The 25,822-nt window shown below is 34.9% G+C and overlaps 2 protein-coding genes across 3 annotated transcripts; both read left to right on the top strand.

Moving 5' to 3' along the window:
• Window positions 1-4,728: 4,728 nt before the first annotated feature.
• TPR10 (ankyrin repeat family protein) lies at window positions 4,729-17,630 on the top strand. 2 transcript variants are annotated; one of them, XM_086428751.1, is made up of 13 exons: window positions 4,729-4,896; window positions 5,013-5,075; window positions 5,168-5,338; window positions 7,249-7,380; window positions 11,313-11,452; window positions 12,001-12,087; window positions 12,962-13,087; window positions 14,206-14,358; window positions 14,505-14,588; window positions 16,210-16,311; window positions 16,419-16,589; window positions 16,675-16,754; window positions 17,340-17,630. In XM_086428751.1, the coding sequence occupies exons 1-13, from the start codon at window positions 4,866-4,868 to the stop codon at window positions 17,392-17,394; spliced, it is 1,395 nt and encodes a 464-aa protein (XP_086284877.1). In that variant the 5' UTR covers window positions 4,729-4,865; the 3' UTR covers window positions 17,395-17,630. The 2 variants fall into 2 exon arrangements, with proteins under 2 accessions (XP_086284877.1, XP_086284878.1); XM_086428752.1 differs by having other exon boundaries at window positions 4,730-4,896; window positions 14,517-14,588.
• A 5,767-nt stretch (window positions 17,631-23,397) lies between these two features.
• On the top strand, window positions 23,398-24,674 carry LOC147383057 (uncharacterized). Its single transcript, XM_086428753.1, has one exon. It carries the CDS (start codon window positions 23,438-23,440, stop codon window positions 24,539-24,541), a length of 1,104 nt encoding a protein of 367 aa, XP_086284879.1. The 5' UTR covers window positions 23,398-23,437; the 3' UTR covers window positions 24,542-24,674.
• Window positions 24,675-25,822: the final 1,148 nt, after the last annotated feature.

Raw genomic sequence — 25,822 nt, 5'->3', positions numbered from 1 at the left:
TTTTCTTGTTGAAGTAGAAATTGAGCTTGATTAGAGACATTCCTCACATTTTGATTCAAAGCTGGTTGATGGTTTCACAACTAATTGAAGAAGAGAATTACACTTTATAGTTAAGTTTTCAAGTTTCCATTTGAAGGAGGAGAAGCTAGAATTTTTTTTTTTAATCCAAGAAATCCACACAATTCTCTCTGTAAGACCAAATTTTTTTAGAACGAAGTAGTTTTGTATCAGTGAAGCTTGTAGTTTTGAGTGTTTTCAAGTGCAGTTTAACAGTAAATATGAAGAAAGAGTTGGGAAAGAGAGGAATGCACCTTTCACAGGCTTTGTGCATTATTAGACTTTACATTCTAACAATTTGTGTTACTTTCGATCTAACAATTTGTTCTCTGTGGGAGTAATCGTTATTGATTCGAACATGTTTTTAGTCTATAATCCTTAAGAGTGATTTGTGTGACTTGTAATCCATTTCACTTTACTCTTTTGTATCAGTGAAGCTTGTAGTTTTAAGTTCCATACTCCAATAGTAGTAAGGAAGAGATGGTTTGGGTAGAAAGGAATGTACCTTTTACAGGATATAGCTTCTGTTTCATAACGAAATTGCGAAAAAATTAATTATAAAACGTAATTCTTCGTGCATTATTCTGATAATTTGTTCTCTCATAGGGAATAATCGTTGTCGCATTGAACCTATTTTCAGTCTTGTACTTAGAGTGGGTTTTGCTATATTACAATAACTCTAAAACAATGAAGCTTGCAATTCTTTCATAGAAGATTGGCACAAGTTTCCTTCTCTGTAATCTAGTTTCATAGAAGATTGTTTATAGTTTCTCTGCCAAGATAGAGCTCCGAATTGATCATTAATGTGGTAGCATCTATGGTGGCATTTTTGGCTACTTTGCATCACATGGTGGATTCATCTTGAACATTTCAGATTTTGTGCATTCTCATTGGTCGTGATTGTCCAATTGGTGGACGATCAAATGATATTGTTTGCAACATTTGATTGATCAAGTGAGATCTCTGCATCCAGGATGTAAGCCCACATTGACAGATACATGCAACGTTGGCAAGATTTGGTGCACCACTATCGAGTGACGATGCTGAGAACAATATTGCATTTTCTCTTGTATTTGGTATTGCATTAGAGGGCTACTGTTTGCCTTGTATCTATATCTTAACTCTATGAGTCGTGCTGGGGTGACACAGGATTTACTGTGATTCTCACAAGTCTGACGTGGACAGGCATACATCACGGTAGATGGTTTTTACTCGTATCACGAGGATAAACATCTATGGTTATGTGCACATCCCACGTCAGACTTGTGAGAATTGCAGTAAATATTTTTTGTCATTTAAGCATTTTCCTAACTCTGTATGTGAATTTAAGGGTATCGCTAGTGTGGGAAGGATGGGCTCGGGTTACGTTTATGGGCTCAATGATCTGGGCCATACATAAATTTAAGACCCACTGGGGGACAAACTTGCTCGGGCTAAATTTATGGGCTGAATGGAGTAGGCCAGACTAAAATTTAGGCCCTCTAGGGAACTAAATTGGATTTGGAAATATCTTTTGAAAAAATTAAATTGATCTTGGTACCGGCCCAAATCGATCGTCCTGGTCCATTAAGCCTACTATTGGGCCACTCCACTCTCGGAGGTTTGGGTCCATAAAGGGCCAATATGAACCTCTTGACTTCAGTCTTCTCAATATACTAATAAAAAATGACTTAAACATCCTCATCTTCAGTCCGTAAAGAAACATTTTCTTCTCAAAAGCAGTCATCTTGAAAAGATTCTATCTACTACTTCAACCTTCAATTTCAATTTTTACCTGATAGTTTTGGAGAAATGGTTTTGTCGAGAAGACCGAGGTCAAGGCCATAATTTGAAAATAGAAGTGTCTCTAATATGTCTAAATCATCCCTTTTCCATGAATATTTGAGATAGTTTTGCTTTCAAACCATGACAAGTCCTTGTTCTTGGCATTCTATAGGTTGGTAGAAAATGACCTAAACACCCCCATCTTAAGTCTGTAGTAAAAAAACAGTTTGCTTCCCAGAACCAGTTTTCTTCGACCTTGAGATTACATCTACTTCAACCTTCAAATCTCAAGAACAGTATATGATTTTTGGGTAAGTAGAAGTTTGATGGGATTTTGGGTAGAAAAATCAATGATTATTTATTTATTTACTGGAGTTAAACTGTTAAGGGAAGGCTGAAAATTATGGAATTGAAGATGAGGCTCTATAAACTAAAAATAATTTATCATAGAGGTTGAAGCTGACAGTTTTCTTGAATAAAAATCAGGGGTTTTGATCGGAGATTGATAATGAGGGTATTTAGGTAATTTTTCTTAACCTACGAAGAAGACTGAGGTCAAAGGACTAGTCACCAGTTTTAAAACTCATGGCCTGTGTATATTTATATATTCGCTAAAAAGTTCAGGGACCCAAAAAAAAAAAAAAAAATTGTGCCCAAGTTTCTCATTGAGAAGTATGGATGGCAATGGGTCTAGTTGTTTCGTGTTTGGGAATTTTGAAAATTTACTCAACCCAAACCCGACACAATTATTAAATTGGTAACTTGACCTGACCCATTTAAACCCATTCAATAAAATTATAATCTTAAGTGAAAAAATTAAGTTACAAAATCATAAATCAATACCTACTAACAAAAGTATCACAAAACATAAATAATGTATTTTTTATAAAATGAATTTTTTTCTTTCAAACTTCTTGGAATTTTGTCCTTTACATCCCTCTGGCATAGGATTGTTTTTTGGTTAAGGTAATTCAATTAGAAAATTTTTTTTAAGGTCTTTTTGATTGCATATGGAAAATGATAGAAAAATCTATTTTTCATGGAAAATCATATTTTCAAGGTTTTCGATTGAAATTTTCCATGGAAAATGAATTTCCATTCTCATTTAAAAGTTAAGCCAAGATTAAATTTCATTTTTTCCTTCATACTCCCATAAAAAAATGAAATTCACCCCCCGAATCCACCATTGAAAAAAATCCTAAATTTTCATCTACTTATCCTTTCCCTTCCCACCAACATCAACACTGTCATCGTCGTCGACGATGACCCTCTCTCTCTCTCTCTCTATTCTTAATGATGGAGTCCCTATCATGGAGACCCTCTCTCTTTTTCTCTTTCATTTTTTTTTTCATGATGCAATCAAACAATGAATTCTCATTTTTCCATCCTACCCCATTTTTCACCATTAACTTTCCATGGAAAATGGGTTTCCATGCAATTAAACATACCCTTATTAACATAATAAGGGCAATACTTTTCTTTCCCAAACTAAAATTTTATCTCTTAATTATTTGAAAAATATCTTAAAATACCTTCTATATTTTATAAAAATTAAAAACAAAATAAAATAAAATTGTGTAATGAAAATGTTCTATGAAATTCTAATAAAAAATAGGTAATTTTAACAAGTCTCAAATAATTATTGATACTTGAGATCATGGTTTTAATTTTCGGTTAGATGTCTCGTCTCGTTCATGAACAAGACTGAGATGACATATCTAAGTCATCTCGTTTGACAATGAGACAAGGCGTATTTTCTTTTTTTACTTTAAAAGATTTGAATTATATATATATTCTAAAAAGACTACTTTTCATAGCTGTTTAATAGATTTTAAAACCTTTACTCAACCATGATTTAATAAATTGTTCATTTTTTTTTTCCAGATTTCTTGGTCAATCATGATTTTAAATATGGGTTTAAGAGTCTTTAATGACTTGTTGAGCCATGAAAGAACTGGCTTAAAGGAGAGAAGAAATGAAACTCCCTTTTAAAAAAATCAGATCTTAAGAGAAGATGGTTTATTTTCAAAAATAATAATACGTTTTTAGGGTTTTCTTTTTTTGTTTTGAAGAGTTACATAACAATAGTGTCATTTGTACAACTAAAATGGTGGGTTTTACAAAATTTTCTCCATTTTTTTCTTGGATTTGTAGCACAATTATGTAAAGAATGAGAATCTCATTTATCTCGTCCAAGATTTGCAAAATCTCGGTCAAGATATAACATTTGTCAATGAGACAATGTGACCGATGAGTCCTGGGGCGGAACTGGTTGCCCCCACAGAACTTTGAGACACCCCTATATTTTCAACTAATTACATTCCCCATTTGTCTCTATTTCCTCGCTTCTCTCCCTATTTGCCCCCACACCCTCACCTCCCTCCAATCCAAACCCCCCCCCCCTCTCGGGCCTTCTCATATATTAATTGGAAATGACCTAAATATCGTTTTTTTCAACTTCTAATAAAAAACATCTTAATTTCTCTCTAAAATCCTCCATCTTCAAGTTCTTCAACTATACAACTAACCATGGTTTACCCCCACTATAAGAAAATCTTGACTCCGCCCTTGGTTGAGTCGCATGTTATTTCCATCTCGTCCATCAATCAGATAGAGATGACTCGCCTGAGTCATCTCAATTTTGGATGAGATTTAAAAATGTGTCAAAACAGATTAAGCGGGTTGACGTCGCTAATTTAAACATGACTCATTTAATAAGAAAATTGTTATTGGCACACCAACTATGCGTAATTGTTTGGTGAATTATATAAGAATTGGTGTGGTATTAGTAAGAGTTGGTGTGACAATAATAGTTTCTTTAATAATTATGTTAAGCTGGACGAAAAACGCACTAATTTCGTGTCGTATACTCGTATTCGGGTCGTTTTAAGACTTAAGCTGGCTACCCTTTTTGGCAAGTTTATACTGTGAGGGAGAGAATCGAAACTAGAAAGGGCGAGCGACCACTGTATCTCTTTCAGTTCGAACTCAACAACTCCATTAGATTCCTAGGGTTTCTAAAGTTTGCTTTTTGAACACTAGCAATGGTTCCCGAAGCTTCAACAGCTCTCGCAGGTTTGAAAACTGATAGAAGTTTTAATTTCTATTAATTTTTTTTCAGTATTCTCCTTGTATTTCAATTTCTGGAAACAAATTTTATTTTATTTTTTTCTTTCGGTTCTTGATTTCAGTAAGGCAGAAAGTTCAGCAATTTCTCAATGCTGCTCGTACTGGAAATCTTGACCTCTTTAAGAGTAAGTTTGAACTTTTCGATATCTCTTTCATGGATTTTTTATTATTATTTAAATTATCAATTTTGGATTTTTGATTGAGTTCGATTTTTCAGAACTAGTGGCGCAGCTTGACGAAGGGAAGGGATCGGCGAAAACTGTAGCGGATATAAAAGACGCGAACAAACGAGGCGCTCTTCACTTTGCTGCAAGAGAGGGAAAGACTGAGATCTGCAAGTACTTGTTGGAGGAATTGAAGCTCGATGTCGATACAAGAGACGAAGATGGTAACGATTTGATATTCCTATTTCTTTATTGCGACACTTTATATATTTAATTTTTTAAATTTGTATAAGAATCAGTTAGTTATGTGTTGGTAATAAACGATCATTGTTGCAATTTTCTATTTTTTGAGATTAATGTCAATGTAAACTCTATTTTGGGTAGAACTCTGACGTTTCTATGTTATTAAATGGGTAGGAATTGGTTTTACTTTTGTAGAAGCACAATCTTGCTTGAAATCCACTTCAGGTGAATTGAACTTAGTCATGGAAAATTGGGTTTTATTTTTATTTTTATATATATTTTATTTTATATGTATAGTTGAGTAGTAGCAGCACTTGTGTTGTATGTGATGCTTTTAAAAATTATAAGAGATTTTATTAGAAACACAGAAAGCAATCATGCAGAGAATACCTACTCTAGAGGCCTCGGAGACCTACCAAGGAAGCAAGGAGGAAAAAAAAAACAATAGCACAACTACATTCAAAACAAGCCCTACCCCAGACTAAAGATTGCTCAATACACTCAAGAAATTAAACTTCTCCAAGATCATTGAGTCCCATCTAGAACAAAATCATTGAATAATGAATTTCATATGGATTTTTTTACTGGAGATTGTTTATATTATTTAACTTCCAAAATAATGCCGTGCTTACTCAATCCTTCTAATAAAAAAAATCCTCGAATTCCTTTCCTTCCAGATGCCCTTACAAACTACAAATGATAAATTACATTTTTTTTTTAATCGGTAACCTTGTTTTTAATGAGATAAGAAACTCGGTGTTGGAGGGAATCGAACCTGGGTCTATGGTATCATCTCCCATTGACTTTACCAACTAATCTAACTGTCACCTCCAAAGAATTCTGTTTTTCTCATTGAATGCATGATTTGACCATCCATTTACGGATTAGCTCAATGCATGTGAAATGGAGAGAAGTGTGATCAAATCTTACTTGCTACCTCACGAGGAACAAAAAGATGACTAACATTCTCCTCTCTAATTTTGCACAAAGCAGAAGTTTATGGAGATTTTTTTTACTAGCAGTAAGGTGATTCACCATTGAATTTTTGTTCCAACTGGCATACCAAGCAAAGAAGGGCATTTTTGACCACTATAATAAATAAAATGGGAAATAGAGGATACTCTTTTCTTAAGCCCTTAGAGTGTCTAAAACCCCCTGAAAGTTTCCTGTTTATCATAATCAAGAAGGAAGCCAAAGACACATTTAATGATCTACTTACTCCAAGTGCCTCCAAACCTCATTCTACCAAGGATATAACTCAAAAATTCCCCTATCACATGATCGTATACTTTTTTCCATGATTTTTTTTTTGGTAAACAATGCCCAGCTTCCCTTCCTTTCTTCTAGTACTAGAGCACTCCTTTGCAATGAGGACCCCATCCAAAATTTGCCTACTTTTGAAAAAAGTTCCTTATTTGTAATAATGATGAGAATAACTGTTAAAAAGTAATTTTTTTTTCCAAAACTTGTGATTCAAATGTTTTATCAAGTTATATTTTTGTAGAAGTTCCAACTTAGTTAAGTGGTAAGACGTGTGGAATGTTGGTCCCACATCTTAGGTTCAAACCCCTTTGAACCCAACTTCATTTGCTAACCACTAACCCTATACCGATAAAAAAAAGTTTTATCAAGTTAATCTTAGGAAATAGAACGAAAATACAAAAACAGCATAAAATACTTAAAAACTACCATGTCAATGATCCCTTAATCTTCCTAGTGGGCTTCTTTGTTTGAAGCGATCAGTTGTAAGACTTTATATTTTGTGTTTATATCACGGCCTGGGTTCAGAATGTGTCATCGTGCAGTAACTTGGCCTTCCAAATACCAAAAAAAGCTTTACCAATGTGAGAATGTTATAATTTATGCCGTGCAATTTTTTATTGTTATACAGGGGAAACTCCTCTTCTTCATGCAGCTCGACAAGGACACAATGATGCTGCCAAATATCTCCTTGAGTGTGGTGCCAATGCTGCCGCTTCCAGTGATTTAGGAGTCACAGCTTTGCATCATGCAGCTGGAACAGGTGTACTTACTGTCCTTTTTTTCTTCTTCTTTATTTAGTTGGTTTACTGCTTTTTCTTCGTTAAAGTTCATGTGTTGCATGTGTTTGCATGTATGCTCTTTCTTCTATGTCTGAAGAGGGAATCATGCATCTATTTAATTTTTTTTTTTTCTTTTTGACAAGCGTAAATATTTCATTCCAAAGAGGAAAAAAAGAAAGAAGGAAGAGTAAAGTGTTTAGTGGCTGTGAAAATTGAAAACCAACCTAAGCACCCAGGTACTCATGGCTAAAGTATACAATCTACTTCATACAGACAGAAAAACTAGAATAATGGACGTTTAAAACTGAAGAGAAAAATACAAATAGAAGGAAAAGAAACTCTCTCCAAGAACCACTTGCTCCTACCTAAGAACAAAATCTTCAAAGGAATTAGCCTTGAATCCATTGAAGAGTTTGGATAAGAGATCTTTCATGCTGATAGTGATGTCAAGCACCTCAAACATTATCTTCTTCTATTCTAATTCAAATACTAAGCTTGAAGGAGGTCTTCATGGTTGGGAATTGACTTTTAGGAGAATGTTAGTGACTGAGGGATGGAGATCTTGGGAAATCATTGGGGTTCTCAACACATTAGGGTTGAGGGTGAGGGTATGGTTGGAAAATGATTAAAAAAGGTTGAGGATTAGAGGGTGATCGGTAGAAGGGTGAGGGTATGGTCAGAAAAGGATTAGAAAAGATTGAGGATCAGAGGGTGATCGATAGGAGAAGAATCAGAGAAGTTTTTCGATGATCTTTTTAAAGGAGAAGGTCCTTCCCTATATAGATGCGGATTTCAAAAGAAAATTCTATTTGGTTTTGGACTAGAAGGTTTGAGAAGAGTCAGGTGTCTTTGAAAGATTTGACCGATACTTTGAACAATATATTTGCACGTGTCATTATAATAACGGACCGACACTTAAACAATATTTTTACATGTGTTCTTATAACAATGGATCGACACTTTGATCAATACATTTACACATGTCCTTATAACAACGGATTGATAATTTGAAGTGAAATTTTTTGCAATGTTTTGACGATGTTTGCTTTTAAGATACTTTGAAGGTGCTTTGAAGCGAAGTTTGACGATACTTTGACGAATTTTTGACGGCGTTAGAAGCTTTCTTCATCTTGAAGAGGAGCAGGAGAGTTTGAATGGGTAGATGACCCTTGAATTGATATGGACTGCTTGATGTTTGTAATTTCTTAAGACAATTTTTCGATAGCCTATAAAATTTGAGAAGTTTCTTTGGAATCTTGTGGGAATTGTGGGAAAAATAATTAGAGGGTGATCGGTAGGATGATGGTGAGGGCATGGTTTTTTTTTTGAAAAGTAAGGGCATGGATAAAAGATTGAGGATTAGAGGGTGATTGGTAGGAGAAAGATCAAAGAAGTTCTTCAATGATGGTAGATTGCTAATCCGCCAAAGATGTTCTTCAAAAGGATGTTAAAAATCTTGCCTCAAAATAGATTTATGCACGATAGCAACCCCTATTATCCATATTTAATTTCGATATTGTGTTTATCAACGGTTCAAAAAATTGTTTAGCCGACTTTTTAACTCAGAATTTTTATAGAAAAAATGAACACTCAAGGAAAAACAAATATAAAAGGCAAAGGCAAAGCCCCTGTACAAATCCATATAACCCACCTAACATTAACCCTTTTCACCCAATATCAAAGTCAGACTATATAGAAAAATCTGCCCAAATGATATTAACCCTTGATAGAACCATGTATGATTCCTTTTCAACTCCCCAAATTATTTCTAGAATATTCCTTGCAAATTACCATTTCATCCCTAAATAGCATAATCTCTCTCAAAATTTTTATGAGGCAATACTTTCTCAATCTCAAAGTGTTGCCATTTCTCATACTGAAAAAGATGGTGAAAGTGCATATTCAAAATTCAAAATTCTCCACATCATTTCTCTGACAGAGTGAGACTCTCCATTTTGTTCCTTTTGATCGGTTTCAAGCTCTTTTGGCAACAAAATCCCATATAATTATTGGGACTACATTCAAGCTTGGAATAATATTCTCTTCTTTCAAAACTCTAAAGGAGGACATTCTTGGTTTCTCCAATTTTGTACCAATAAATCTCAGCAAATCCCTAACTGGTTTTTCACCAACTAGTGACTAACCTTTGGATCCATGTCAATCATTCTTCCTCAACTTTCTTCAACAACTCCAGACCTTTACCAAAAATACAAAGTTCAATTTTGATGAATAGTCTACGAGAATATGATTTTCTTCGCCCAAACAGGTTTCTTATGAATCATGAAATGAGATTATTCAAAGCAAATCTATGAATCCATTCCGACTTTATACATGTATGTATATGTAAAATGGTGGGATAAATTTGACATTCAAAAAGCCCAAATTCCCCAAGATTTTCCTCCATTCTCTAAGGCCTTACTACTTAAACCACTCTCAAAATCCTTCAAAGAAATCCTAGCTCCTTCTTCCTCCTCAAAAGGAAAAGATTCCAAAGAAACTCCTTAAATTTTATTGGCTATCAAAAAATTGTCTCAAGAAATTACAAACATCAAGCAGTCCATATCAATTCAAGGGTCCTTTACTCATTCAAACTCTCCTGCTCCTTCTCTTCAAGATGAAGAAGATTTTGGCTTCTAACGCCGTCAAAAGTTTGCCAAAGCATCATCAATAATATCGTCAAAAGTTCGCTTTAAAATACCTTCAAACCATCTTAAAAGCAAACATCGTCAAAGTATCGCCAAAAGGTTCACTTCAAAGTGTCGGTCCGTTGTTATAGGGACACATGTAAAAATACTATTTAAGTGTCGATCCATTGTTATAATGATACGTGCAAATATACTGTTCAAAGTGTCGGTCAAATCCCTCAAAGACACCTAACCTTTCTCAAACCTTCTAGTTCAAAGTCAAATAGAATTTTCTTTTGAAATCCGCATCTATATAAGGAATGACCTTCTTCTTTGAGAAGATTATCGAAAAACTTCTTTGATCCTTCTCCCAAGATTTCATGTTAATTGTGGGAAAAATAATTCCTGCACAAAGAACACTAGGTGAATATCTAGAAAAGAACCCTCTTAGTTTGGATGCTTTATAAAAGGAGGTCAGATCTTGGACATGGTTCAGCAGCAATTGGGAGGAAAAATCCTTTTGTTGGAGTGTAGTCAAATCTATTAGCTGACAACTGGGTTATGGATTTTGGTCATAAGAGTTATTTGACCCTATGTTAACTAGACACAAACATGCGTTGCTGTTGGACTCTTCTCCTGACCAACTTTATCATCTAGTTCTGTAAATGTTCAATATTATAACAATTATTTTTAAACAAGCTTTTTGTGTCTATAATTCTTAAAGACAAGGTGAAAGCAATATATTTGATAACAAAAATCTGCTGGACACAAGAATATTGTCTTGTGTCTAGCATGTGAAGACCACATTAGTATTTAACACAATAAATTTAAATAAAATGGAGTGTCCTTCTAAAGTAGAATTAGACCTCTTGCACTTCCTTGGCTTGGTGCTGGACTGTTGTGGATGTTAGGGTACTCATTTGTACAGGGCTGTCCTCAATGTTACCTAATGCCTTAGTTGTGCGCCAGTGGCCGCAAACAATGGTTGGTTCTTGCGTGCTCTAGGCACTTGTAGCATATTTGATGGGCCCAGTCATATATGCCGTTCATTTAATTTGTTATAGTTCTAACTTGAGAAGCTGGAACTCGTAAGGCTGTAACATGCATAATACTTCATTGCAAAATTGTGGAGTTAAAATTGCATGCTTGATTATGGAGTTAAAATTGTGTGTTCCTGCTCTTTCATGTCAATTCTGACCTTGTGTTTCAAGTATGTTTTTCTTCTGTTGTATCATTTCTATTTAATCTTATTCATGCTTGTTGTTCTAAAGAAAGCATCATGTTTGCAGGCAACATTGAGTTGCTTAGATATTTACTTTCCAAAGGGGTTGATGTCGAATCACAAAGTGATGCGGGTACACCGCTGATTTGGGCTGCTGGCCATGGACAACAAGATGCTGTGAAAGTTTTGTTAGAACACCACGCTGATGTAAGCTAGCATTTTGTTATATGCTACCCACCTCTGCTTAAATGCTTGAATAGTTCTTAATTTCTCATATTGTTGCCCCTTTCTTCAGATTTTTAGCTGCTTTCTTCATACTCTCAGATCTATACTTAATTGTAGTTGTGCTTTTTCCCCTACTTATCGTCTGATGACTTCGTACTCTCTACTGAGCAGTGCTGCTACTAGTTAACTCATTTGTTTATGGCTCTAGTTGCTTCTAGGTGTCTCTTTATTCAGTTATGCAAGATTATCTTTAGTCCCATTTGTCTTATGTGGGATATTGCAGCTTTAGGCATGTACGGTGTTAGTATGATGTCATATTAGACCAAGGAAACTTGAATTTGTCTAATTTAAATAATCAGAGAGTTGGTGAGTTTTTTACACAAATATCTGCTTGTGTACACAACAACGTAGATGTGGTTAACTGTTAAATTTTAAGGCTTTATTTGTATTAGGACCCATGAAGCTTTTATTTTTCAGTTTGATATATTCAATGTGGGAGTCTTATTTTACTTTGTATTATCAATTTGCAGCCTAATGCTGAAACTGATGATAATATTACTCCACTGCTATCATCTGTAGCGGCTGCTTCGTTACCATGTTTGGAGCTGTTGATTCAGGTAACTGAGTTTGTTTGGTTATTCGAAGCTTTATTCTTGTGGTTGAAATAAGATTGTTATAAGGAGTCCTGTGTCTGTTCGTATAGATTTCCTTGAAATTCTCAATAGCCTTTTTTTAATAAGAATTAATTTAGAGAATTTCTATTGCCACACTAACCTTTTTCTTATAACATTCTAATTAATGAGATTAGATATGAAACACCCAAAAAGGATGAACACACTAAATATGTAGTCTTTTTCTAGGCTTTTCATTGAAGAAGAAAACCTAGAAGAAGAAAGACAAAAGATGAGAGAGGGGGAAGGGGAGAAAACTCTAGAAATAGACTTAGGTAAAAAAAGAGAGAAAGAGAGGGGAGGAGCATAGATTGACAAAGAGGGTAGGTAGGGAGAAAATCTGTTGGGAAGCATCCTAAACCCTGTCGACAACAGAGTACCCATTGGCAATGACGGAGCACCTCCCTCCCTCATGACCGAGATTCTCAGTGAGACTCTCTCTCACTAGCCCCTTCATATGCTTTTATTCGTTTTGTGTATATTTTGGTGTTTTAATTAAATTTTTTACCATCAAGAAGTACCATATGATTGGAATTCAATCACATGTATGTTGTCTAAATGGATTGTGGTATGATTTTTGAGTAATTCAGAATGCAATTCTAGTTCTCGGACATTCAGGTACTCCGTACTCGTGTTAGTATGTGACACACACCACCGCCCCTTACATTTGTAATTCCAAATGTTTTTTGAGCAAGTGGCATGGTGGTTAGTAATTAGAGGGTGAAGAAGAATATATATATATTTTTTTTAAAGGATTATTTCTTGACCATCAGTTTATATGTAATTGTAGCACTTAGTTTTTTTATTTTCTTCTTTATAGGCAGGGGCTAGCGCGAACGTTAGTGCAGGTGGGGCAACTCCTTTGCACATTGCCGCTGACAATGGGAGCCCTGATATTATCAATTGCTTGCTAAAAGCTGGAGCTGATCCCAACATCAGTGACGAGGTGAGGCTATCTGGACTTTCACCTCTTTGTGTATTTATGTTATTTCTCGTTTTTTTTACTTATATCTATCTTGTATAGATGATCGGAGTCTGGTTTGCAAATATGGGCATTTTAGTTTTGGATGAGAAGACTTATTGTCTGACCCAGTTTCATTTTAATCAGATACTGCCAGATATATTTATGTTCTTTGTTTAATGTAATGTTAGAGCATTATGGCTATATTTGTCTGTTTACATTGTCATTCTCCTCTGCATGAGTTACAGTCGTAAAATCAAACTGGTACCTCTATGCAAAAACTCAAGAATGTTTTGAATGTTGATAATTGTTTGTTATGCAGGGGATAAAATTAGAAAACTTATGCATAATTACTAGTAATTGCCACAATACATGCATGACTTGCAAGTGGAAAATCAGCCCTGATACATTTATATGCAATCGCTACCGTGGGAGGCCAACAATATGTTTATTTTGGGATGTAATTCTAATTTGGGAACGAAAATGTACCAAATACTTCCTCTATATTTCCAACATTTGTATGGAAGTTTTAATTTACACAGGTGTAGTCTAATAAATCAATGGATTGTTGTGGCCCTATTGGAAATATCAGTGGAAGTGACAACCTCGTTGTGAATAATATATAGGGTCAGCAAAATAGCCTAGTAGAAACCAAAAGAAATCTAAATCTTTTGTAAAGCCAACCACAGAAAGATTTTTGCTTAGCAAAACGAAAAAGTGCAGAATTTTTTCTCTGACCATATACATGTAGGATGGGGTTGTCCTTGTTTCTAGAGTACTTGACAATGTTCCCTTCTCATGTTAACAATGCTTTATGCTAAAATCTAATTTAGCAGATTGTTGTTGTGATTTAAGCCATATTCTTTGGTTATTTCACAGAGTTTGGCTGATATGTATTGGTTATAGTACAGGGGGAGCCTATGAATCAGCATTTGATATGCTTTTGGTGTTATAGCTGTTTTTAAACTCTGAACTTTGAGCTTTTTCATTTATTTAAATCTGTATATCTGTTAAGAAATACCAAAAGTGTTTTTATGACATTATGAACTTTAGGAATATCTCTGATTAATCTTGTTCATTTTGTTCATGTTTTTCCACCACAGGATGGCCTAAAGCCAATACATGTTGCTGCTGCAAGAGGTAATCGTGGAGCTGTGGAGATTCTTCTCCCAGTGACATCTCCTGTTCAAACCGTGCCAAACTGGAGTGTTGATGGAATAATTGAACATATGCAGTCTGCAGCAGCGAAAGAACAGGTCCTCAGTCCATTATTATTAGTTTTGTAGTAAATAAAAATGTATATATTGGGCCATCTCTTGATTGCATGCTTTTGAATTTATCCGTATTTCTATTTCTTTCCTTTCCTGGAATTACTGATCTTCCTTTTATTAAGCTTGAATAGCAAACTATGCAGGGAGAAACATCAAGTCTGAAGGAAGCTGATGTGTTGGAGAATACCAGCTTACCAAAGCCAGATATCCCTGAGGTGCTGCTATTTTTTCCTGCAATTTTCTTTTCCATTTGGTACTGCAATCTTGTGATCAAAATGTTTAATATGATTCACAGTTGCCTAATGTTGAATGATTATGAACATTGATTCATTATGCTTTCTTTGTAAATTTTATCCTTATCAGCAGAAAACTCTTGACATGAAAAGACTTAGAATCAAACTCTGAGAGTGTTGCAATAATATAACTAAGAGATTATAATTAGCAGAAATACAGTAATGCTCAAAACTTAAGTTACATGGGTAAAATGTTACATTTAAATGATCTCGTAGCAGCTCCTCTCAAGTTGCGCCTATGATAGGATTAGGGTTTGATGAGAAAGGGGAGTGTGGGCAAAGGCTCACCATGTGATTCACATGTGAAAGCCCAAAACAAGCATTGGGTGTTATGTGTTAGTATATGAAAGATATTAAGTAAGGTTAAAATGTGAAAGCCCCAAGTAAGCTTTATTTTCAAATGGGATGAGTTGTGCTCTTTGTAATTCTGAGAGTGTTCAGTTAGTTTTGTAGCTCTTTTGCTTTTGTAGTTTTTCTTTTCTTTCTTTTGTGCTCTTTATTATTTGGGGGCCACCTCGGCCTCCTATTTCTTCATTTTTAATAAATTGATACTTATAAAAAGAAACAGTTATACCCATGGTGCTTGATAACCTACAGCTCAAATACAAGAATACTAGAATTTAGTTTCCAGTTTGAGTGGTTTGGAAACAGGCCATCCCTTCCAATCGGAAAATAATACTATTTAAAAGATAATACTATTTAAAAGATAAAAAATCTCATAACATTAGCATTATTTGGAACCATGGCTGTTTGGTTATTTACTCATGAAGTTGAAAATTCACCACAAAAAAAAAAAAAAAAGTAGTAAATTTGAACATTTTCCTCAAATTATACTAAAATATTTTCATTTCCACAAGGGTTCACCATGAAATTTAACTGACTGTTCCTTTTTGTACATATTTCGGTGGAGATCACTATTCATTTCACAGAACACTTAGGTGAATAGTGAATTTTGACCAAAATAATCAAATTCCAGGTATAAAAATTGCGAGATTTCAGTGGAGATGTTATTCATGCACATTTTTATATATATATATATATATAATGATTCATAGCATAGTACTTAATAGGTAGTTTATTACTTTATTAGGCAAATGTTTTACGTATTAAGATGGATATAATTAATGTGACATTGTAATTCTCATTGGATATTGAAACATTTTTTTTATCTTCATTCTCATACTTCTATCTGGTTGTTTATTTTATTTTTATGAGTGGTGGAAGCATTTTAATATTTATTTTATCATCTCCTGCAGTTTTAATAAAAAAATTCCTTTATATTTCCACTATTGCCATAAAATGTTAATTTCCACATTGATCAAAGTATTTGCGTTTTCAGGCTGACAGAAATAAACACCAATTCAATACCTTGCACAAAACATCTTGTGGGGTCTGCATCTAAAATAAATCATTCTTAATTTTGATTACATTTTCCATATGCATATAAATTTCTATATAATATTATTAGTTTGCTGATATCTAAAAAAATATCAGTCATTTTCTTTTGTTCGAAACCATCTTAAATCTTCTCTATTTTGCTCAGGTTACACCTGAGGCAAAGAAGAAATCTCTGGAAGCAAAATCAAGAGGAGAAGATGCCTTCAAAAGAAAGGATTACCTTATGGCAGTAGATGCTTATACACAGGTAACCCTAGCACAGTATCTCTGCTATTTGCTAGTTGCTGCTGTTTCCTAGTCGTGTGGCTCTTACTTGAAACTTAACTGAGTTGTTCCATTGTGATTGAATTGTAGGCGATCGATCTGGACCCCAGCAATTCTACTCTACTATCCAATAGAAGCCTTTGTTGGATCCGATTGGGACAAGCTGACCATGCATTAGCTGATGCAAAGGCCTGCAGAGTGCTAAAGCCGGACTGGCCAAAAGCTTGCTACAGGGAAGGTGCAGCCTTACGGTTACTACAGGTATACACTTTTTCTTTCTTCTTGTTTTACTTCCTCAAAGTAAAATACCAGAGAAATTATTATCAATTCCCTTTCCATTGCACAGAGGTTCGATGAAGCAGCGAATGCTTTCTACGAGGGCGTAAAGCTAGACCCTGAAAATAAGGAGCTTGTAAATGCTTTCAGGTTATGGTCAAACGCACTTTTCTTCTCTTTTGGTTTACGAATTTTTGAGGAAGATGTAAACCTCTTATCACTCTGATTAAACTTCAATTGATAAATCTGAAAATGGGTCTCATACTATGCTACTTTTATATAGTTAGAGTGTTGCCTAGATTGCCTTGGTGGATCCCAACTGCCCGAAATTTTCTGTGCAAAAAGGATGGTTTCTTCCCACCCTGATTCACAAATTGCTGTGTTGAATTTTCTAATGGACAATGTGAAAAAGAATTCATACACTTTAGAATGTTACACCATTACTCAGGACACCACCACATGGGCACACATAACACTCGTTATATGTAGCTCTTACATATACTATAAAAATAGAAACAAAGACTCATCTTAGGGAAATCACCTTGTCGAGAAACACCATGTTGCACTGCTCTTACCCACCAACTGAGTTGGCTTGATTGGGCCGGTCAGATCTGAAATTGCATCTTGTAAGTAGACACAATAGAATTACTAGAGTATGCTAATAATCACTCTATTCGCCCTTTGTTTTTTTATTTATATTTCTTCCTAACTTTTTATGTCATATCGTCTCTGTAGGGAAGCCGTTGAAGCCGGGAGGAAGTTTCATGGCACAGAACAGAAAAAATCATGAAAGCCGTATGAAGAGACCTACAAAAGCATAGACAAGAGGGAACTCACTTGGTTTGCGGATTAAATGCTTAGCATTTTTCTTTTGTGAATTATAGTGCAATTTTTTTCTTTCCTTTTTGGTAGATTAGCTGGACGTGAACGCACGATCTCAAAGACGAGTTAGTGGATTTAATTAATTTGTTTTATATTTTACCAACACCCATGTTATCTATGGTCAAATATTTCTTTTGGTTTCTATTACTAGTCCTCTCACTAAAGTTTTCAATTGGAGTAATGTGTGCCTAAAAGAAAATTTGGACAATTGGGTAGAGAGCTATTTCTGTTTTGTGAACTATGTTAACCTCTTAGGTTGGGTAAGCATTTTCCCATCTTGGGAGAATTGCTTTACTTTTAAGGGAAACGTGCAATAATACTTTATTAAAATTCTTATTTTGGTTTCACAGCAATGTGCATGGGGAATGTATTATGTATGAGTCTGTTTTCTCGAACATCGCTTCTCGATGACTCCAAGTTCTTGTTACTAAAACCTTCATTGATAGTCCTTATCAGAATTTACAATTATTTTCTTCATGATTTTTTTTACTTTTTATCGATTGAACATATTCAAGGCTTTCAAACTGTATTGCTTTTAGTTATAAGGTATAGTTTGACTAATCATCTATAAATTTTAAAGAAAAAAAAATCTCTTTTTTTCCCCCTTTATGCATCAGAATGGGATAATGCCCACATATATGGATACACTCTTTAATCACCAGAACTTATCCTATCCCACAATTTCCAAAATTTCCACTACTTCACATACTTGGTTAGTATTCCTTTGATGAACTCTATGCAGTATTGAAGTAATGGCATTGTTGGGTTGATTTGGGGAGTTGCCACCTAATTTAGGTCTAGGAATCAAGAATTACTCCAAATGAATCCAGAGTGGTGGACGGGTAAAAGACAATTTGTTATTTACGATTGTGTTTATTCCTCACTCTCAAAGTCGTATCCCAAAGATTTGAGTCGACCCTATGAAACTTGTTCCTTCGTTTCACTCTTATATAAAGTGAATGTTTATATCCATTGAAATATTTTGATGTGAGAATCTTTACTTCTCATCGCATTTAAACAATGTTGCAAGCGTAGTTCTAGAGGACACTCTTAACCAACCCAAACCACACCATACCAACGCAACCCATCTCGCTAGTTCTTAGTACTTCCAAGAAATGCCTTATTAACAAATTACTATTCTTTTTGTTATTTGGCTTTTATTTTGGATCTTGAATAAATTTTTTTTTTTTTAAAGACATTATTTATAGTTTTTAATGGAAAAAATGATGAATTAACATTGAAATTGACATCGTTTGGGATGTTGTTGACGTGGATGTGTCTATTAGAATCACATCGAGAAATAAGTGAGAAGCATCTAGATTCTCTGCACACCAATATCCCAAACAATGTCAATTTCAATGTTACTCCAGCATGACTCTTTTTAAAATATTACATCTTTACTGTTATAATGAGAGAAAGGGTCGAGTTGTAGAAGTGGTTGTTCATCAAAATTTGAGTGGTCATAAATGCCCTTATTTTTTTATTTAAATTTATAATAATCAAGGTCATTTTGGTAAAAATCCAAGAACATTGCAACCCGTCTATATAATCCCATTCACTGTTTCCAAACTGGACCAGATTGAGCCTGAATCGTACGGGTTGACTCAACCGAAAAAAACCCAAATTTAAAAGAATCAATTGGCTTACCCAGTTCAATTAGTTTAACCAGTGACCCGATGGGTTCAAATTTTGGGTATTTTTAAATATCCCTTCACAATTTAGTGAATATTTGATATACCCCTTGTGTTTCGAAATTGATGCTACACCCCTTGACCTATAAGGTCTTCTCTTATAAACCAATGAAAAATTATCAAACTTAGTAATGGATTGCTACATTGGAAAAAAAAAAAAATGGTTTGATCCATGCTTTGAAAATGGATGACCACTAAACTCTTGAATTTCAAATATAAATTTTATTTTTCTTTTTTTATTATGTTTGAAGAAGTTCTCAAAATGTTTTGATCTCCGTTCTTGCAAACATCAATCTCTCTGATTATGAATCCATCATATCCTAACGTCAAATCGTTAACGATGTTAACATCAGATTTTAACGGCAACGTTTACGTAACCACATTGCAGTATGGAAGGTCAACGTTAACGGAGATCCACCAATCCTCTCCAGATAGTGAAGAGATGAGATTTCAGATGGGCCAGATTGTCAAAATTTTGAACAAAAAGATTAATTAGGATTTTTTTCCCTCTATTTTTGGTTGAGATTATTTGACTTACTGTTGTAGTAATAATAGCGAGTTAGAGGATTTTTTTTCTTGTATAATATTAAGAATTTGGAATAAATAAAGGTCAAGGGTTTTTTTCATGACTTTCACCTATTACTTATTGACCAATAATGGATCTCGATAAAACTACTCAGAATCAATGAGCAAGAGGTCAACGATTACGCGAGTTGCTCAAACAATCCCAATCTGCCCTTAGACAAAAAGAGAAGTGACTTGGACAAAAAGAAACGAAGTGACTTAGACAAATCTTGTTTGTCGATAACCTCGGACCAATCAATCGAATATTGATTAATACGTAATCGATCGAACACTACTTGAAAACGGCTCTTCTGCCCAGAAACGAAATGTTCCAAATGTTCCTGGAAATTCTTGCTCCCATTGGACCATTTGTATCTATATGCATCAGGATCCCGAATCATGGATCTATTAGTTCGAGAAATAAGAGGATTGAATAAGACAATACCTGATGGTTCACAAACGGCTGAGTATTTATTCCATAAGGGCTTATTCGACCCAATCGTACCACGTAATCCTTTACAAGACGTTCTGAGTGAGTTATTTCAGCTCCACGGTTTCTTTCCCTTGAATAAAAATTCATGGTAGGATACGTGAAATTACAATGACCTTTGCATATGATTCGATCAGGTCCTGAATAATCTAGAATTCTCTTCGTCTTTTTGCCAGAAGCATTCAAACGAAACAATTTATGTCTCACTTGATCATTAGTTACTGAGAGGTTAGAAATATATCTTCATTCAAGAGAAGTAGCTCTATGATATGTTATTTATTTATTTATTATATTGCATCCAATATTCTGTTACATCCAATATCTGAAAAAAAGAATAAAATAAATCCTAAATTCTATCCTCATTTGCTTGTATATGTTTCTAAGAATAAGAAAATGAATTTATCCATTTTTCTTGGTCTCAAAGGGGCATGGAAACACATAAGAACTCTTGAGTGAAAATTGAAAATAGATGTATCACCAGTTCCTTCGAAAATGGTAAGATCTTTGACGTAAGAAGAAGGGGTTGATCTGTATCATTTTGACTTGGTTCTACTTCCTTCGTATATGATGATATCTATACAGATGGATCTTATTTGAATTGTATACTGAAGTTACAGATGAGTGGATATATAGGAATCCAAATTTATCGAATCACTCATGTTATGATCTTTTACATCCTAGGTTTCCCCGTTCCATCATCTGGCTTATGTTATTCATATAGCATTCATGCTGAATGACTCTATGAAATAGCAGTGAGACGAGGGCTAAGGGTGTGGGAAGTGGGCCCCTATGCGCTTTGCGGAGGAGTGTTTTCTTTGAAGATGCTGATTTTAGGTTATGTTTCAAGAAAGATCCTACACAATTTTATATGGATACTACCATGGGATAGAGTAAAAATTGAAGTAGGTCATTATGATACGTTTCTAAAAAAATCCGATTTGTGCGGAATCTTTCCTCAACTAACGAAGAGATCTTGGCGAAATTGTCACATATGAAATTGAGCACAATTTTGCAAAGAAATACTGCAAGTATTTCTCGCAAAGAGATGGGAAACATGCTTAATATCATTTGTTTGAAGAAGCCCTCCACTTCAATTGGTCTTCTTTCATGAAAAGCATACATGAGATAACAAATCCAAATTTTCACTAAAATTTTGAATAGCTGTCCTTGGGGCACTTAGAGATAATCTCTAGGGGAACGGATCCTTTGTAGTATGTTTTTCTTTTCACACAACACTTTCTTAATAGTTGAGTGAGTGACACATTGAAAAAATACCATCTCAAAATTTAAGGTGTATTTGATTGGGCATGGAAAATGGGTGGAAAACCTATTTTCTATGGAAAATTATATTTTTCACTGTGGTTGATTTTTTTTTTCCCAGGAAAAATGAATTTTCTATTTTCATCACAAAACCTTCATTTTCTTATTTATCTTGATGGAAAAATGAAATCCACCACCAAATTTCTTCCCCAAATAATTTTTTTTATATCTTTTATTCTTTTTCTCCACCACAATCATAATTACTACCACTACTGACTATCGTTAGCACCCCCAACCACCCTCTTTCTCTCTTCTGCTTTTCATCTTCTTCCCTCGCCTCTCCGATTGCCACCACGTCCACCCTTCCCTCCCCTCCCCTCTTATTCTTCTTCCATCTTTGCCCTACTATCTCCGCCCTTGCCATCCAACTCCCTTCTCTTTATTTTCTTGTTCTCTTTTCCTTTCCCTTGTTCTTTGCCCAAAGTAAAATCAAACAGTGACTTCAATTTTTTCATACTATTCATTTTTTCATATATTCAAAGTTCATAGAATTATGTCCTCTACAACTCTGAAGTATAAGATCATGTTTTTTGATGTCACAAAGTGAACCCGAGGACCCTTAGTAAGGCTAGTCAAAATCAATCCAATGCATAAAAATTTCAAAAACACTTTTCTAACTAAACAAAATTCATAAAATAAAATTTGAACTTGTTTCAAATTGTTGAAAGTGGACAACTACTGAATTCACAAAACTTAAACTTAAAATTAAAATTCAACGATGAAAAATAATGTTTTATTGATTTTTTTTCAAAATTCTTAATAAGTTAGTAAGGCTAGTTTGACTCATAAAAATTAATCTTCAACAACATATGTCATCTCCTCAACAAAGAACAAATTAAGATAGAGATCAATAAAAAATTATTTTTTTATGGATCATTTGCAGAGCCATATGACAATGAAAATTTTCTTATTTTAATTAGTATTTAATATATTGTATTAAGATTTATTTTGTAATATAAATTTTGAGGCTTAAGTTTTATATAAGTTCATATTTGAATTACTTACTACATTAGAGTAAACTTCCATTAGTATTTGAAAAATGATATACAAACTAAATTCATGTCAGGATTAATGTTAGACAAATAACATGGATGGTAATTTTGCCAAGGGTTTCCACAGCATGATAAAAGAAAATCCTACGTAGAATATGTAAAATAATTTTTGATGTGGCCAAACAAACCCTTAAGTGTTGAAGTTATCACATTTTTCACATTTTATTTAAAATAATGCTGAAGTGACTTCCTACGACACTGCATTGGAGATTGAGCTGACGTAGAGGTGTGTGCTCAGAACCATATATGCTTTTCATTTTCCTCGAAATACAAGTGAAAAGCATTTATGGTTCTGAGTACACTTCCATGTCAACTCAATGTCGCACATAGACTTTTTCTTTCTTTCTTCGTCAACAAGCCAAACTCCTCTTCAATATGTGGGTGAATTCGAAGAATACCACACTATCTTGATCATTAAGTTCGTTGTCATTAATTATCTATTTAATTTAACATTTAACTATCTTGATCATTAATTTCATTGTCATTAATTATCTATTTAATTTAATATTTATGGATGAAAATGCAACATCTATCTTAAACTTAAAATTTAAAATATAAAATATTTAAGAAATTGGAGTGCAATAAGTAAAAGTTGGGGTGCGAATTAGAGCTCTCCATTAATATTAAAGTCAACCATAATTGTCCAGATTCTTCACTTGGCAACCATGATATGGTACAGTTCGTCTTGGACACTAAGTTGCATCCTGATTGGTTATCAGATCCCCGTAGTAACTTAATAACGTAACGCCGGATGTACAAAACACCAAGCTCTATATATCTATATATATGTTCCCACACATCGATTGCTCTCTTCGAAGAGATAGAATCAAAATCATGTCTTTTTCTCTCTCTTTGGAAACTCCGTTAGTATTCCTCGTCTTGCTTTTAATCTCTGTGGGTCCCACCATCGCCACAAAACGCCACGTCATCAAATTCCGATCACGGAACCTCTACCCAGAAGGCCTCACGTGGGATCCATCTGGCCAGCACTTTATAGTCGGTTCCTTCCGTCATCGCTCGATTCACACCGTTTCTGACGCCGGTGTAGTCGAAACCCTAATCCACGACTACGATCTCCCTCCCAACGTCACAATTCTCGGTCTCACAGTAGATTCCGTCAACCGCCGTCTCCTCGCCGTTATCCACGCCATCGGACCTCTTCCTCCCTTCGACGCCCTCGCCGCTTACGATCTCCGTTCTCGCAAACGTCTCTTCCTCGCCAATCTATCTGACTCGATCACATCCGACCGTCCTATCGCTAACGACGTTACCGTCGACTTTAACGGAAACGCTTACGTCACCAACGCTGCAGGTAATTTCATATGGAAGGTAAACGTTCACGGAGATCCATCAATCTTCTCGAGATCTCCAACTTTCATATCTCAACACGTGTACCAAAATCAACCGTACAGTTTCTGCGGTCTCAATGGGATTGCTTACGTCAGCAAGGGTTACCTTCTTGTAGTACAGACGAACACAGGAAAGATGTTCAAGGTTGATGCGGAGGATGGTAAGGCGAAGCTTGTTTTGATATCTAAAGATTTAACGGCAGCAGATGGAATCGCCGTTAGAAGTGACGGAGTAGTTGTGGTGGTGTCGCAACACACGGCGTGGTTTCTAAAGAGTGTGGATAGTTGGGGAGAAGCAGTGGTTTATGACGAAATTGCCCTTGATGTTGAGAGATTTCCGACTTCGGTTACTGTTAGGGAGGTGAATAAGAATTCTAGGGCTTATGTGATATATGGACATGCGAATGAGGGTGAAATGGGAAATGTGGAAAGAGAGGAGTTTGGGATTGAGGAAATAGTGTCTGTGAAGGATAGTGAAGATGAGAATGTTTGGGTGTTTGTTTTGATTGGGTTCGGACTTGCTTATTTTATGTTTTGGAGATTTCAGATGGGGAAGCTTGTTAAAAATTTGAACAAAAAGACCAATTAGGCTTTTTTTTTAGTTTGATATTATTTTGACTTATTTATGTTAAAATAATAGTGAGTGATGAGGAGTTTTTCATATGTAACACTAATAAATTGGAGCAAATCATAGTGTATAACTTTTTCATAATTTTCTTTCTTGTTTTAATGTCTGAGTGTAGATATCATGACTTGGGTTCAAAATCCACTTTCACCTACTAATCATAATTTTTACCTTTATCATAATTTTCTTTCTTGTATTAATGTGTGAGTGTTGATATTGCGACCTGGGTTCAAAATCCGCTTTAACTTACTAATTATTGACCAATGATCTTTACATGGCACTCAGAACTAATCTTTATGGTAGTAACCCCAAGGGGTTGGCCTAGTGGCAAGCTGAGCCTTGATAAGCTCCTCAGGATGGGTAGGTCGAGTGTTCGAAATCCCATGAAGCAATGAATTCCTTGGGGCCACCCTCCAGGGTTCGGTTGACCTTGGACTCAACCAATTGCATGTAGGCCTTTCTTGAGGGGGTGGTGAGTTTGACCGTGGGATTAGTCTCACCCGAGTTTGTTGTTTTATGTCTATTTATAATCTTATTATTCATACTCGTTGTTCCAAAGAAAGCATCATGTTTGCAGGAAACATTGAGTTGCTTAGATATTTACTTTCCAAAGGGGTTGATTTGGAATCGCAAAGTGATGCGGGTACACCGCTGAATTGGGCTGCTGGCCATGGACAACAAGACACCATGAAAATTTTGTTAGAACACCATGCTGATGTAAGCTAGCATTTTGTTATATGCTACCCACCTCTGCTTAAATGCTTGAAGAGTTTTTAATTTCTCATGTTGTTATCCCTTTCTTCAGATTTTTAGCTACTGCTTTCTTCATACTCTCAGATCTTTACTCAATTGTAGTTATGCTTTTTCCCCTACTTTTTGTCTGAAGATGTCGTATTCTCTTATAAGCTGTGCTGTTGCTATTTAACTCATTTGTTTATGACTCTAGTTGCTTCTACGCGTCTCTTTATTCCGTTGTGCAAGATTATCTTTAGTACCATTTATTTTATGTGGGATGTTGCAGCTTTGGGCATGTATGGTGTTAGTATTATGTCATATTAGATCAAGGAAACTTGAATCTGTCTAATTTAAATAATCAGAGAGTTGGTGGGTTTTTTACACAAATATCTGCTTGTGTACACAACAACATAGGTGTGGTTAACTGTTAAATTTTATGGCTTTATTTGTATTAGGACCCATGAAGCTTTTATTTTTCAGTTTGATATATTCAGTGTGGGAGTCTTATTT

This window comes from Akebia trifoliata, chromosome 16 (assembly GCF_017979445.1).
Source record: "Akebia trifoliata isolate Shusen 1 chromosome 16, ASM1797944v1, whole genome shotgun sequence".
NCBI lineage: Eukaryota > Viridiplantae > Streptophyta > Magnoliopsida > Ranunculales > Lardizabalaceae > Akebia > Akebia trifoliata.
This window is presented reverse-complemented; position numbering and strand designations above follow the sequence as displayed.